We start from the raw sequence: 15982 nt of genomic DNA on the forward strand, positions 1-15982 counted from the left end.
ACAGCTGGGATACAGTAAGTTAGTAACTGTTATAGCTGAGATACACACAGTAAGTTAGTAACTTAAAGCTGAGATACAGGAAGTTAGTAACTGTTTAAAGCAGAGGTACAGTAAGTTAGTAGCTGTTACAGCTGAGATACTGTAAGTTAGCTTTTAAAGCTGAGGTACAGTAAGTTAGTAACAGTTTAAAGCAGAGATAAAGTAACTGTTTAAAGCTGAAACACTGTAAGTTAGTAACTTATGGCTGAGATACAGTAAGTTAATAACTGTTACAGCTGAGATACAGTAGGTTAGTGACCTTTTAAAGCTGAGGTGCAGTGAGTTAGTAACAGTTTAAAGCTGAGATACAGTAAGTTAGCAACTGTTAAAGCTGAGATACACTAAGTCAGTAACTGGCTCACACTCTGCTGTATAGCCAGTGCCAGGCCAATCCTGAGCTTGCTGGAATTTTTTTTTTTTTTTTTTTTAGGACAGGTTTCATTACAACTCAGAGGAAACGGTGTTTTACTTTTTTAAAAAATTTGAAACAATTCAAATAAAATGTAGTGATCTTTGAAATCAGAATTTTAATTTACAGACTGAAGTTCTGAAAGATGTTATTAAGAATATAGAAGGAAAATGAAAGCAAAATTCTTTAGAGGAAAACAAGTGGAATTTGGTTTGTGGAATCTGGAAGAATTACAGTGGTGTATTTTTACCTCATCTTCTGAAGGCTGTTAGGAGGAAAGTAAGGCTTGGACTTGGACCCTTTCAACTCCTTGGAAGTTGGATACTTTACAGGTGGAGAAAGAGTTTGTTAACGTTGAATTGGAGGTGTTAGGAGGCCTGAGCTGACCATTGTTATAGTACTCTGTATGTAACAAGAAGTGAGTTTTCAAAGGGAAAGCTTCCTTGCCTAAGCAGGAGTCTGGGTTTTCACAGTTTGAAAGCTAGACATGCGATCTGTGACTTTGTAAGTACTGTCTGGGAGCCCTGTGGTGCAGTGGTTAAGTGCTCAGCTGCCAACCGAAAGGTTACCCTCTGCTCTTCAGGAGAAAAGACCTGGTAGTCTGCTCCCATAATGATCGCAGCCTAGAGGTCCTCTGGGGGCAGTTCTATCCTATAGGGTTGCTGTGAGCCGGAATAGCCTTGACGGCACACAACAACAACAAGGATTGTGTAGAGTCCCTGGGCAGTGCAAACTGTTGTGCTTGGCTGCTAATTGAAAGGCTAGAGGTTCGAGTCCACCCAGAGGTTCCTTGGATGAAAGGCCTGGTGATCTGCTTCTGAAAAATCAGCCACCGAAAACCCTATGGAGCACAGTTCTACTCTGACACACATGGAGTTGCCATGAGTTGGAGATGACTGGATGGCAACTGGTAATACACTATAAACTGGTGATTTGCTGATTACAACACATTTTTGTCTATACACTGCAGCCGACTTCTGCAGGTCGAGGAGTTGATAATCCAGTGACTTACGTAATGAAACGTGATAGCTCATCTCTTTTAACAATAGTAATTATTTCAAACATTAACCACTCCAGACCTTTTCCTCCCCATTTAACCCATGCCTGTATGTGTTTTTTTTTTTTTTTTGTATGTATTTATGTCATGTGAAGAGATGAAATTCTCCAACTATCTGATTTTTTTTAAAAGAAATTCTATGAAATAAAGATAAGCCCATCTAGGAAAAAATACGTTAAGTTCTTCATTTATAGCGAGAAGTTCATCTTTCATAAACTTAATTTTACAATGTAGATGTGACAGCATAGAAAAACTAAAGGCCCAGATACCCAAGATGGAGCAAGAATTGAAAGAACCAGGACGATTTAAGGATTTTTACCAGTTTACTTTTAATTTTGCAAAGAATCCAGGACAAAAAGGATTAGGTAAGCATTTTTTAAAAATTATATTTGGTGTTTCGAATACATTGACGGTGTCACTTTTCTTTTGAATAGAAAGCTATTTGTTTTGAGTAAAGTCATCTTGAAAATACTGATGACCGGACAGCACTGAGAAGCAGTGAACATTTCATCAGAAAATACATGTCAGATAATAGAGTTACCCTGGGTACCATGTGTGTGACCATTGATTTTTTGTAATTACAGTACAGAAAATAGTTGTTAAAACTCCATTAACCATTATTTATTTGTTTATGATCCAGAAGATATTTTAGGATCTTAGGGTCAGAAGTCATTTCACTACAGATGTATAGAAATATCATTTTAAAACTTCTGATTCATAAGGTGCCAGGTAATTTTGTTGTTATGATCGAGCCAGAAACTAAGAAAAGAAGAAGGACATGGTTATCATTCATAATCTTACCATCCAGAGATAACCACTCTGCACAGTTTAGGTCAATTTACTGTATATAATGTCCATACTTTTGGGGGGTCGGTGGCAAAGGGATATAGAAGTAAAAGATACGGTATCAGCATTATCCTTAAGAACTTACAGTTTACCCAGAGAGATGAGATGGTAGCAGATAATATGGTAACAAAATAATATGTGTGAGGGCTTTGCAGAAAAGGAGAAATGGTTAAAAGCAGAAGTTGTCAGCGGGCTATTGGAGGGTGAGGTATGGGATAGGAACTGAGGAAGGATTTGGTTCTTGGCTGGACAAGGGAAGATAAAAGCTGGTCAGTGAGGGGATTGTCAAGAATGAAGCCCTGAAACCTCAGAAATAAGCTAGATTTCTTAGTGGAAGAGAGAAGACGGTTTATTTTTAGTGGGAACACCTGTTTGGAGATTAAATCGGAGAGATGAAATAAGGCAGATGACCACAGGTTTCTTTTGAAAACAGGGCAGAAAGGTTTAAGTTGGAATTTGTGGGAAATGGGGACCCGTGGAAGACTTTGACGATGGCGGTAGCTCCCATTTAACGTGAGCTTTCCGCGTGCCTAGCCACATGCTCTGCACATACGCTGCCTTGTTTAACGTGTTACAGCTGTGTGACTTAGGCACTCCTCGACTGGATGCTTCAGCACCTGCCGCGTGCCATGTGTATGGTAAGCGTTTTAGTTGCTATTGTGCTTAGTTTGCAGATGAGAAGATTGAGGAACAGGACGGGTGAATAACTTTCTGGATGATGGCAGTGAGGTGTTGTGTTTGTTATTGTGTTGAAGATGCTGTGGTTGGAGAGGCTGATAGGGAAGTCACGTGTTAACCCTTCTTTATACGTTAGATTACAGAGAAAAATATCAAGGAAAGGGTTATGTGAACAGAGATTAGACCAAGGATGTAATTGAAAACTAGAGAGAAAGGGATGAACATAAAACATTTGTAATGAATAATTGGCCTGAAGAGTGACCAGGCATGGCTGAATTGGTTAAAGATTTGCAATATATCTGTAACGCCAAACTCCAAGTAATGAAGCCTCTTTTCCAGCTGATTCTGCAGCTAGGTTGGATTTTGTTCCTATGGGAAAGATGCTCATTTCACAACGCATAGGCTGGGATGCGAAGGATCGGTTTCTGTGTCTTCTCTGTCTGTGGCCACCAGTCAGCTGGCCTCTTTGTTTTAGTTTTCTGTCTCCTTCCCACAGATGAAAAGCACTTGAAGTCTTTGAATTTACATTTATGCATTAAAAGAATTTATTTTATTAAGTTTCTGTTGCTTTTGGATGTATTGATAGGACAGTAAATTGGCATTTTAGATTATAGGAAAAATTATGTGTATTGAGCGTTATGAAAAATGTATTAAGACAAATGACACTTTCTATGTCTTTTGGCTTTGTATTGGTATAGAGTGTCAGAAAATGTATCGGCTTGCTTAGTTGAAGAGCTTAATTAAAAAGAAAACGGTTTTAGAAAGGGGTCCACAGGGCTGAATTACGAGATTTGGCAGAGAGGAGCTAGAAGATCAGAGGGCGTAGAGGCCCAAGACAAGTTGGCCAGCACTGACGGAGACGGCACGGCAGTTTTCTGCTGTGCTAGCCGTGGGGAGAGCTGGTGTTCTCCATACTCGTTTCAGTTTTCATAATCTTTCTTGTGGCACAGGATAGGGTGTTTTCTCTGTCCCGTCTGCTTTGAAGTCATCTGCCGTTTCCGGTAGTCTTCTAAATCTCAACTTTGGAAAGGATTTCATGAGTCTTCTATTAAATGGAACCCAAATATACCCAAAGTATTGTCCTTGCCTGATGCACTTGTGGACAGCTTCTACTTGTGGACACCAGGGACTGGGCAACCATTGCTTCAGAAAATGGCCCAGTCCTCTCACAGAATAGTTTTGCTTGTTATTACGGAGTTCTTCCTTAATGAACTGATATCTCTGTCAATAGCTCTCACCACCATTCTCAGTTTTGTCCTCTAGTACAACACAGAGGATGTCATCATTCAGCCACTTGCAGAGCACGATCGCTTACCCCTTGTCCTCTCTTTTCCAGGCCAGCATTCCAGTTCTTTTCCCTAGTCTTCACTTGAGGAGACCTTTTTGGTCCCTGTTACTGTCTTCACTTGAGGAGACCTTTGTGGTCCCTGTTACTGTCCTCCCTAAACACATTTCCAGTTTCTCTGTATCTCTGAAAATAGAGTCCTTAATGCTGAACACAATGAGTCTGCTGTTTTTGGAGGGACTGCGTCTGTCCTTTAGCAGCCATGGCATTTTTAGGACCATCTTAAACTTTTATTAGACCAAGGTTTGCAGGTCATTTTCATGTGAACTGTAGTTCATCTGGCTGTCCAGTCAAGCTGTGCCGCTGGTTTAGAAGATTTTAACATTAATATATAGAGTATTAAATCTTTTAAAGGGTACTTTCACTGATATAACCCCATTTGGTTCTCTTAACCCTTTGAGTTCAGTGAAAAACAGCTTATCCTCCCATTGCAGAGATGAGAAAACTCAGAGTCAGCAAGGCCCACTTAAGATCACACACATACTTAGAGTTGTGAAACCGGGACTAGCCCTCAGGTCTCTTGACGCCACGTTCTGTATTTTTAATATAGTGTGTTATACTAAGTACCTTATTTCTAAGTAAGTTAAGATATTTCTAAGTAAATTAAGGCATTGGGAATAGAATTGAATCACCACTCCGTTCTCCCTGGTGAGCTGGCTGCGTTTGTCTCCTTAGGAGCTGTGTTTGGGTCTAGTCTTATCGCATGTCCGTGTTCATCCTCCACTTAACTGTTCCTCGTTCATGACTCCCACATTGCCCTCCTTGATTCTGCTCAGAAGAACGGCATCGGAGCATCTCTGTTTGCGTTTCTTCTTTACTATAAGAGCTTAAGGGTTCATTCTGCAGGCATTTCCATCCCAGGCCGTACTGTTGTTAGCACTTGCTGTCCATGGCATGAGCCTTAGCTCTTTTTCTTTGCATTTTCCTTTTATTTATTCTGATGTTGTTGCTTCTTTTTATCACTGAATTTCCACTCTTTTCTAATACTGCTTCAGAATCTGTAATGATAATTTTTTCAACTGTTGAAAGTAAATAATAGTAAGTACTCCTATATTATTACTTACCAGGCACTGTTCTAAGTGCTGTGTGTGTATTAACTCGTTTAATCCTCACAGCAGCCTTGGAGGGTTGACACTGTTGTTATTTTCATTTTAAAGTGAATCACAAGGTCACATAGCTAGTAAGTGGTAGAGCTGGGGTTTAGGGTCCTAAAACTCATTCTCTAAACTACTGTTAAACCACCTCTCTCTAGCCAACTTGTTCTGTCACTCAGACATTTCAGTCTTAAGGGCAACTTTTCCTGTACCTCGGATACCTCACATTTTATCGTCTTAGAATTTAATCTTCTTTCAACTCTTGATCATAACTTAATCTTTTTAGGCCTTCATTTTTCTTTCAAAAACATTTGTTGACTGCTTATTTTACTATATACTCTGATAGCATGAGGCCGGGGGGTGGGGGGTTGTGAAGCTTTCACAAAGGTTGTAATGTCTGAGCCTTGGAGAGTGAATACAAGTTTTCAAGGCCAGAAGAAAAAGAAGCTGTTACAGGTGGAGGGATTAACATGTTCAGTTGCTCAGAGGTGAGAGAACATACGTCACACCTCTGAGGAATAGCAGCTGATTTGTCTTGACTAGAAGCGTAGATTTCATCTGAAGGCAGTAATAAATCACAGTGAGTTTTAACGTGGGAGCGATACCAGATGTATATGCCTGAAAGCAAAATGACCCTTTAAAAAGAATGGAGGCAGGACTAGAGAAAGCAGGATTGTTTATGAAGTGCTGTTACAGTGATTTAGCTAGAAATGAAGAGGTCCTTAACATAGACCCCCTGCCATGGGAGATAGGGAAGGTATAGATTTCAAAGGTATTTAGAAGGCAGAATGAGAGCTTTGACTGGATGTGTGTGATGAGGGAGAGAGGCAGTCTTCCCCTACGATTGTCACAGAATAGCAGATCCATGGAGGTAAGATAAGGAGTTTACTTGGAGCCCTGTTGAGTTTGAGTTGTTTGTGGCTATCCAGTTGAAGAGTCCTTAAAAAAAAAACCATTGCCCTCAAGTCTATTCCAACTCATAGTGACCCTACGAGTCAAAGAGTCTTTAGGTGGTTAGGAATATGAGCCTAGAATCCAGGTAGTCTCTGACAAAGTAATTGAGTTAGGAAGAGCTATCCGTTTTTTTTTTTTTTGGCCTATATAACCTGTGTGTAACTGGAGAAGCAGGAAGTGCCGATGTAGAAGCTGTAACTTTATATGTAATGTTTCCAACCCCCAAAGACAAAGATCAGTTTTATAAAGATACTGATAATAAAAGGCAATAATAATGAAAACCTTTAAAAAAAAAAAAAAAAAGCGGTATTTGGCTTACATCAGAACAGGATCCTGTCGTAAGAGATAGGTTTCACATTTAGGAGTTGTTAGAGGTGTTGAGAGTGTAATGTGAAAAAAGATAAGGGTTTGGAAAATGTTCTGAGGGAAGTAGGAGAGGTGGTTTTCGTTGATACACAGTGTTGAAGAACACCAAGATTTAGTGGGTGTGTGGAAGAAGAAGAGCCAGGAAAGGAGAATGAGAAGGACAGAAAGGACAGGAAAACCAAGAGTGCTGTGGCTCAAACTGAGAGAAGAGACCATTCCATCCAGGAGGTGAGCTCAGTTCTTCAAATATCGGCAGAGAGCCAAGTAAAATAAAGGGAGAAGAGTGTTTGTTTGGCCACCGTGTCAGTGGCAGCCCTCTGGAGATTAATTTGAGTGGGATAAGTGATGATGGTGTGCACTAATTTATGGTGGATTGAGGATCGAGTGGGAGGTGAGGGAACAGGCACTGAATGTGTCTGGACGGCACAAACATGTACAGCCTGAGCTTTGAAACACTGTACAGGTTTACTTCTGCTCTTGTCAGTTCTTACTTTCGTGTATCAGCTGACAAAGTGCATTCGTAGGTGTCTCTTGGTATGTAGTTATTTGAGTATTTCATTTGCTTCTTATCCTTATTTTGTAAAAAATTAGTTGAAAAGGAAATAATGGTAACACTAGTAATAAGCTTAGTTCTCATAAATTTAATGCATTTGAAGTGAAGAAGGAAACAGTTGGGCATGCTGATAACAGCAGATCTTTAGTCTCAACTGAACATTTACTGCACTTAAGCCAAGCCATCGTATGTTTAATTGCTAAAAAAAAGAACAAAATTAAAGAACCTGGAAGGAATATTGGCTATAACAGATTTAAAGATTGTGTCTAAAAAGAAGTGTGATTAGGCGTTGTGTCAAGTTTTTTTAGTTCTCTTAAATCATGTTTTCAGTAGCAAATTATGTCTAAAAGTAGAGGATTCTATGTTTTGCTTCAAGATGATTTGTGAAGGACAGGAGAAAGAGGGGCGCTAATAAGGGAATGAGAGATCTCAGAAAGACTTTGAAAAGATAGGTGATAACCTGAGATGTTTCTTTGTGGAGGGGAAAAACCAGAAGACAGTATAGAAGAAAGGAAGAAGAAAGCTAATCAATAGACACGGTCTTTCTTTGAAGAGGCAGGACAGTATCAGATCCAGAATAGAGGTAGAAGGGGCTTATTCTTGGATAGGAGAAAGAAGAGGCACCTTTTCTGTTGAATATGAGGGAAGACGATTACGGTGAGTTTGAATGTTTTTGTGGAGCCATAGAAATTCATTCAGCAGTTTGAGTGCCTCCTATGGTTTGGGGATATGTAGTCCCTATCCTTGAAGAGGTTTAAGTCCAATAAATATGGCTTAGGTTTTCTGCCTTATGGCCTGTATATTTTTCTTTGAGGTAGGAGGTGAGGTTATCTGCTTAGAGAGCAGGGTAGGGAGTTGAGAAAATTGAAGAAGTTGGGAGAGACTGGAGAGGTGGCTATTTTTAACAGGTAAAGTAGTGGAGAGCAATTGCAAAATTTCAAGGTTACTAATTTGGGGTATTAATGTTGATACGGACTGAAGGTTACATATACTTGCTATGATTAGAACTTTGCAAAAACAGTTGTATGAGAAAGGAGGCAAAGGAGGTAATGGCAATGTAGCAAGGGTGTGGTTGAAGTAACACATCCTGGAATGGGAATGGAGGGAACCCAGACCTTGGTGGGAGTGAAAAACAGATAGAGTGTGAAGAGGAGAAAGAGAGACAGCTGCACTGATAAAGGATATATCTGAGATGTTGGAGTTTAAAATTGTATCAGAACAGTTCGGAGTGATAAAAATGTTAAGGCTCAGGATATGGTCTTGGGAAGTGAGTTTTAGAGTGAATTATGGTATTGGTGAAGAATATTGACTATACCATGGACTGGCAGAAGAACGAACAAATCTGTCTTGGAAGAAGCACAGCCAGAGTGTTCCTTAGAAGCAAGGTTGGCGAGACTTCATCTCACGTACTTTGGTTGTGTTAATCAGGAGGGCTCAGTCCTTGGAGAAGGACGTCATGCTTGGTAAGGTAGAGGGTCAGCAAAAAAGAGGAAGACCCTCAATGAGATGAATTGACGCAGTGGCTGCAACAATGGGCTCAAACATAGCAACGATTGTGAGGATGGCTTAGTATCGGGCAGTGTTTCGTTCTGTTGTACATGGGGTTGCTCTGAGTCAGAACTAACTTGACAGTACCTAACAGCAAACAACAGAGGTGAGTACAATTCTAATAGGCTACAGTATTGGTATGACTTCTCACATGGACACTGAAGAACTTCAGGATGATGGCAGAGCTTGGGATCAAGGACTGTGAACCAATGCCAAAGACCTCAGAATGTGAGGGTTACAGCAGGAGCCTGGTAGATGATAGAGATGAAGCAGGACATGTTTGTGGAGCAGGATGGGTGGTTTCCGTGAAGGTGGGTTATTCACTGGCGGTGGCAGTGGTGATCTAAGTGATGCCTGTGCTCTTGTGGGAGGGATAATCATCAATTACCACTTGAGAGCAGTGCCAGAGACCCGTGTCTCTTGGTTCCACCCAAGCTTTCAGGTAGGACAAGAAGGTTGAGGGACCACTCTCTGAAAATGTTGAAGGTCTGGGAGAGGCTGGTTGTGTTGTAGTGGGCATTCCAGAGGGCACAGTGGAAAGGGTCAGGAAGGAAGGCACAGTTTTGGAGATTGGGATGAGAGTAGCAAAGAGATAATCAGGGCTTTTCCATTTTTGGCAGTAGTTAGGGATAATAGATGGGGTTATCGTCGTGTGCTGTCAAGTTGATTACGACTCAGCATCCCTATAGGACAGGTAGAGATGGGGCTAACTGGTTAAATTCCAAGCGGAATTTTGATAAAAAATTGTTTCAGTCCCTTCCTGATTGGGTTTCTGTGAAGACAGCACCGCTCAGGAGGGAGACAGCGGAGACGATGAGGCTGCATTATTGGTATTAGTAATCTGTTGTGCTGGCCGTCCCTCTTCCTTTTCTCTGTAGATATGGTAACATGCTGTATTGATCAATCCAAATCAATTTATTATCACTTCTGTTGTGACACCACCTGTACCTGCAGTACTGCTTCCTCTGACCCTAACCACCCAGAGCCAGGTCAGAGGTCATAGGTTCAAGGACACAGTCCACCAGACCACCAAGTCTGCCCAAGACCTCAGACGCCAGCTGCAAGCTTGGGAGTCCCCACTGCACCCTCAGTTCTGACCTGCTGGCTACAGATTTGGGGTTTTCCCACTACCCCTTCAGGAACCCGGCCACAAGCTCAGGGCTCCCCAGGGCTTCCCTACATTTTGACCAGCTGGTGCCCACGGCTCCCTCAGGTTTAATGATTTTCTAGAACAACTTGCAGAACCCGTAAAAAGTGCTGTGCTGGTGATTATAACTTTTATTATGGCACCAGATGAATAGATGCATAGCGCGAGGCCTGGGAGGGTTCCAATGCAGAACGTCCACGTCCCAGAAGGGACGCATTGCCATCCTACCTGCATCCATGGCTTTCACCACCCAGGAATTCCATGGAGCTTCAGTGTCCAGAATCTTAATTGGGATCTCAGTACTAGGCAAGATTGATTGAATCAGCCGGCCCCCCCAATCCTCTGAGATTGAGCTGATATCAGGTAGCGGGTCTTTTTTTGCCTGGCCCGGTACCTTTCTCCCCACCCCCAACCCCAACTTGTACCTCATGTACCCCATTAGCATAAACCCTAAGGTGTGGCCTGGAGCCTCATCAAAAAAATTCAGTCACTGGGGAGAGGCTCTCTCTCAGGAACTAAGGACAAAGACCGGTTTCTTTGGGTAAAGTTAAATTCTTTACCCCACACTTGCCTACCATGTCTTTGCTGTGGTTATTGATGAAATCGTTGACTAGACCAGGATTATCAACAGAATTGTTCCAGAGGTGAGGGACCGTCCTATGGATTGACTTTATTAATAACGCTGGGGAAATGGTTGTTTATTCAGATGACGATTCATTATCCTAGTTTCAAGTTATCTCAATATGAGAGAGCCGTGCCTATGTCATTGTAAGGGTTTAATACCTCCCTCTTCTACCACTCTAAGAATTCTCTAAAAAAGAACAGGAGCAGGGATTCTTTGTGACTTACTGAACCCTGCAATTTCTCACAGTTGTGGCTTCCAGTGGATTTCCTACAGATCACCTGCTTTTATCAGTGGATCACCATCAAAATCACCCTTTCTTAGTGTTTCTAAAAATCAGGACAGTACTTGGCCCGCCTCCTACCCTTTGGAGTCTCCCTATATCTCATGATTTCACAGATGATCAAGAGTGACTTGGAGGTCACATCTAAAAGGACTTTTAAGTTACTTGGGATGTGATTTTTCCTGTTCTGGAGATGTAAATTCACCAACAAAGGCTAGGTACTTTCTTAATTACCTTAGTGCCTTGAAAAAAAATCAGTTCTTTCTCTCTGTCATACGGTAGGTGTAGTTCTTTGTCTTTGTCATGTGGCAATTTTGTTTCCTTACTCTGCTCCAAACCCTATTAAAAGCCATTTGTATTGTCTTCAGTAAGCTTTTAAAAAGAGCAAATCTTAGTTTATTATTAGTTCTAATTTGTAATTAATATTCTTAATGGTTACCTCTTGAGATCAGGACCAGTCAGCCAGCAACTTGAAGTGTAGGGCTCTGTAGGATTGTGAGTAGCAGTCCTTTCCATCCCAACCTATAAGTGTACATCAGTGATGCCCAACTGGGGTGATTTTACCTCCCAGGGGACCTTCCACAAATATCTGGGGACATTTTTGTTTGTCAGCATGGGGGGGAGTGGTATGATACTGGCATCTATTAGATGAAGACCAGGGATGCTGCTGAATGTCCTGTAGTGTACGGGACAGCACCCATAACAAAGAATTAATTACCTGGCCCAAAATGTAAAAAAGGCCAAGGTTGAGAAATCCTGGTGTACATTAATACGTGAATGCTTATGAGCTAGTCAGACAAGTTTATTTACATCCTCCAAGTTAAACTTCACAACACCCATGCGAGGTTAAGTGCTGTCTTCTTACGACAGGGCAGGATACAAACCTTGGGCTTCTTTCTCTAGGAAGTTTTTAATACGTAAGATTCAGGGTATAAACTTTTAGGCTTTTTTGTCTCACCTGTTTTTTGTAAGATCATTGGTAGGGGCAAATATTTATGGCGTGGAAATACATAATTTGTTTTTAATATTACAGATCTAGAAATGGCCATTGCCTACTGGAATTTAGTGCTTAATGGAAGATTTAAATTCTTAGACTTATGGAATAAATTTTTGTTGGTAAGTTCATGTTTTCTGCAGTTCTGTGTGTTTTCTCTTTTGGCTTTGTCTGAAAATCAGTGAACACATTGTAAAGCATGAGTGAGTTATTTCAGAACATGTAATGAACATAGAGTGAAAAATTGTTACTAGAATTTTATTACATAAGTTGTTTTGCATTCTTTTATTTGGCATTATCTAGACTGTTTTTTTCCCTACTATTTTTAGTGATGTGAACGTGTGTTTTTAATAGGAACATCATAAACGATCAATACCCAAAGATACCTGGAATCTCCTCTTAGACTTCAGTTCAATGATTGCAGATGACATGTCTAATTATGACGAAGAAGGTAATGGAAATGTTTGCCCTACCAGCTTTTTCCCTTTCCTTATCTCCTATTATCACACATTCATGAACTTCTTGTCAACTTCTGTTTTCCTTGGAGTTGGATTTTCCTCTTCTGAGCTTTTAGTTGTGCTGTTCTGAATGTATGAAATGCCATTCATCCTCTGTGTCAATCTATATTTTCTGTTTCTTTATTTAAATTCCAGCTCCGTATTCATGTCTACCAGAAAGGCCTGAGTAATGTTCAGCCGTATTCTAGATTTTCTGTTCACTTTAGGAACCTGCTCTCTTCTTGATGCACTTTTGTTCTTGTTTGTGTGTATTTTGTGTGACTTGTTTTTCTTGTGTATAAGCTTGATTACAAACTCCTTGAGTTTAGTGACCTTGTGAAATTTGGAGTGTATAATATATATAGCTGTCTAGCGTAGCACTGTAGGCATTCACTAATTATTCACTGATTGAATACTTTTCTGCTATGCCTTCATGTATGTATGAAGATGATGCCATTGCCCACTATCAGGACATGCACTTTTGTGTTTCCAAAAGTGACAATGATTTACATCAGTATATTCACACACACTTCCCTGGTTCCCCTTGAGTACCAGCAGGATGGATTTTTGAAATTGTTGAATAGAGAGAGGTATTCTTTGAAAAATCCCTGGTGACCTTGGCCTCCCAGAAAGTATCCTGGAGTCCTGTAAGTTAACCAAAAGTGATGTTGTTTCTCCTCCCTTTTTTCATTGTCATTTATAGCCTACACTAAAAAATTAGAGATGTTTACTCTTGTATATGACTGACAGTGGTGCCTCCTCATAGGCTTTTCAAAAAACTGGGAAACTGTCCTGACTTGGAGGTTGGCGTGTGGATGTGTGGGGGCATGCATATACACCCACACCTCACTTATCAGCATGGTTAGGTTCCAAAGACCAAAGTTGTGTGAAAACGGAGGATGTCTACATCAGGTCACAAAATGGAGGATGACTGCATAATTACATAACGGCCAAATTACATCATTACGTAACTGCCAAACCACTGAGAATCGTTGTGCAGCCAGGTTGACACAAAACCTTAAGCATCACAGCCAGCGCTACTCTCGCCTTGCACCTCGGCTTGTGTTACTGCCAGACGTACGTCGTTAATGTGCATAATACTCGGGTAGTAGATTTTTTACTTTTGTCATAAATGTGAAATATCCGATAATGAGGTAGTCGATGAGTGAGGAGTAGGTATATGTACTTTAAAATCTTTTAGTAATTTATTGTGAAGATGGATGAACTTTGATACTCGCTGTTGGTTTTCTTTGTAAAATTGCCACAAAATGCCTGAAAACCTGTTTCCGCCCAGTATGCTTTCAGCCTGACAGCATTGCCATCATATCACGGCCATTCCTTAGGCCACGATTTTGACCTTTTGTTGAAGTTCCTTCAGTGGCCTGTTAGAAAAGCTTAATGATTGTCGGTTGATTGCCAAAAAAGTTTTTAATCACTCAAGAAAAGATCTGATGTTGGCTTCGTATAGTAGAAAGGATACAAGGGATATTTTGGGTAGAAACTGAAAAGCTAGAATTTTGGAACTCTTTCAGTAGGAATGATATTCTGTTTTGGGGAAAATATTAAAAAACTAAGCATTCTATTAAAATGTTAGCTTCATTTCTGCTTTTTCTTTCTTCCTTTTCTCCCGTATTTTTTCTTTTTTCTAGGAGCATGGCCAGTTCTTATTGATGACTTTGTGGAATTTGCACGCCCTCAAATTGCTGGGACAAAAAGTACAACAGTGTAGCACTAAAGGAACCTTCTAGAATGTACATAGTCTGTACAATAAATACAACGGAAAATTGCACAGTCAATTTCTGCTGGCTGGACTGAACTGAAGACCAATCCTCACAAGGCAGCCTGAGGGTTGAGACAAAACTTTAAGGATACATCTTGGACCATACCGTATTTCATTCTTCTAATGGTGGTTTGGGCTTGTCTTCTAGTCTGGGCCACTCTAAACATTTATAATTCCAGCATTGCGGAGTTCATCTTATATCTGTGGACCATCCTAGTTTATTCTCCCATAAGTCTTAGAAGCTTTATGGTGATTCTTTTGAGGTTTCCATTCTCGCATAAAGCACAATGCTGTCTTCATCAGAAAACAGTCTGGCATAAGAATTAAACATATGAACATCACAAACGATTTATAAAAACTTCTGAAATATATGCTTTGGGCTAGTTGCAAAGACTACGCTGATAGCACTTCCAGTTGAGAGTGATATATTTAAGTGTACGGGATCTGAAATGGTGTTTTGGTTTTGGGGAGTTTTTTTTTTTTTTTTTTGCAAATCACATGTATAATTGAAGTGAATAGAGTATCCGATGGAAAAAATGTCAAAAATAACCGACGTGAAAATTTTTTAGGATAATTTGGTGCCCACCTGAAAAGTTGATTGTGCTACAGACCCACAGAGGTTCCAGAGAGCAGTCTGCCCTCACCCTGTTGAGACGTAGCTGTTCCACGGAGAGCGTTTATTTAGAAAATGTCCGCGTGACGTCAGATGCCACCCGTCTCTACGTTAGGCATGACAGGATTGGATTTCATTATGGTTGCAAAATGCTTATACGCCTGTCAAATAAGTTAAACTATTTAATTTGTTTGGAACATTTTAGATTGCTACACATACAATATTCTAAAATTTAGGTGTGAGGGTTTGTTTTTTGTTTCGCTTTTTGTTTGTGGTCATCGCACTATGGAACACAAATGAGATTCCCTTAATTTATGAGAATACAATAGGAATTAGATTTTGAAAATGGTCGCGATGAGCCATGAGGTTCAATCTTTATAATACAGGTACTGCTGTTTCAGACAGATAGTCCATTTTTGATGACTTCTTATTTTGTTGAAATTGCTTTAACTGCTAATCACTGTGGTTGCCAAATATGTACTTCAGGAGCAAAGATCTTCAAGCAGGCACATGCTTGATACAAAAACACCAATCTGGCTTCTATTTTCGTAAATTATTCAACCTCTCAGAATTGTTTTTGTTTTACTCGAATTAGCTCAGTCTTTCACATCAAAGCAGAATGTTGTATTTTTTTTTTTACTACAAGACCCATCAGCTGCTTTCATGCTGAAAACGTTCTTTTCTCTGCCCACTGACTGACGTGTGAAGAAATGTTACGGCTTTCTTAAGCATTTCCGTAAAGCAAGTTAAAAATGTTAAAATTCAAGCGCTGGATGATGGTGGTCTGTAATAGGAATAGATTTTGCTTGGTATATCCAGGCCCTCTCGGAGGTCTTGTGTTTAAATTAGCAAAGGAGTACGCTTGAGAATAACAGTAGATTTTATGCAAATGTGGAAGCAGTTTTAAGAAACAGTGACATACTGAAACTGATTTTGAAACGGACTAGAAAGCTTTCCCCAGAGATACTATATTAATATCCCAATCATACCTTTAATTCAATAATACAATTCTACCAAAAGGAAAATTTGAAAATTTCTTTTCAGGTTACTGGAATTGGTTTTTGTTTCTTTCTTTAAAAAAAAAGGAAGGAAAAAGGAGAATCCTGCTGCTTTCAGTATTTCCTGAGTTCATTTGTGTACATAAAAAGAGGAACTTC

The 15982-nt window shown here is 40.2% G+C and overlaps 1 protein-coding gene across 6 annotated transcripts in view; it reads left to right on the forward strand.

The window, feature by feature from the left end:
* Positions 1-14701, forward strand: part of LOC126074848 (DCN1-like protein 1) — a 132916-nt gene extending 118215 nt beyond the window's left edge. For all 6 annotated transcript variants that reach the window (XM_049881638.1, XM_049881645.1, XM_049881669.1 and 3 more), the window contains 4 exons: positions 1740-1870; positions 11975-12057; positions 12290-12386; positions 14082-14701. In XM_049881638.1, the coding sequence (XP_049737595.1) occupies positions 1740-1870; positions 11975-12057; positions 12290-12386; positions 14082-14161 (391 nt within the window). In that variant the 3' untranslated portion in view covers positions 14162-14701. The remainder of the gene's footprint in view (positions 1-1739; positions 1871-11974; positions 12058-12289; positions 12387-14081) is intronic.
* The last annotated feature ends 1281 nt before the right edge of the window (positions 14702-15982 follow it).

This window comes from Elephas maximus, chromosome 1, assembly GCF_024166365.1.
Source record: "Elephas maximus indicus isolate mEleMax1 chromosome 1, mEleMax1 primary haplotype, whole genome shotgun sequence".
In the NCBI taxonomy this organism is placed as follows: domain Eukaryota; kingdom Metazoa; phylum Chordata; class Mammalia; order Proboscidea; family Elephantidae; genus Elephas; species Elephas maximus.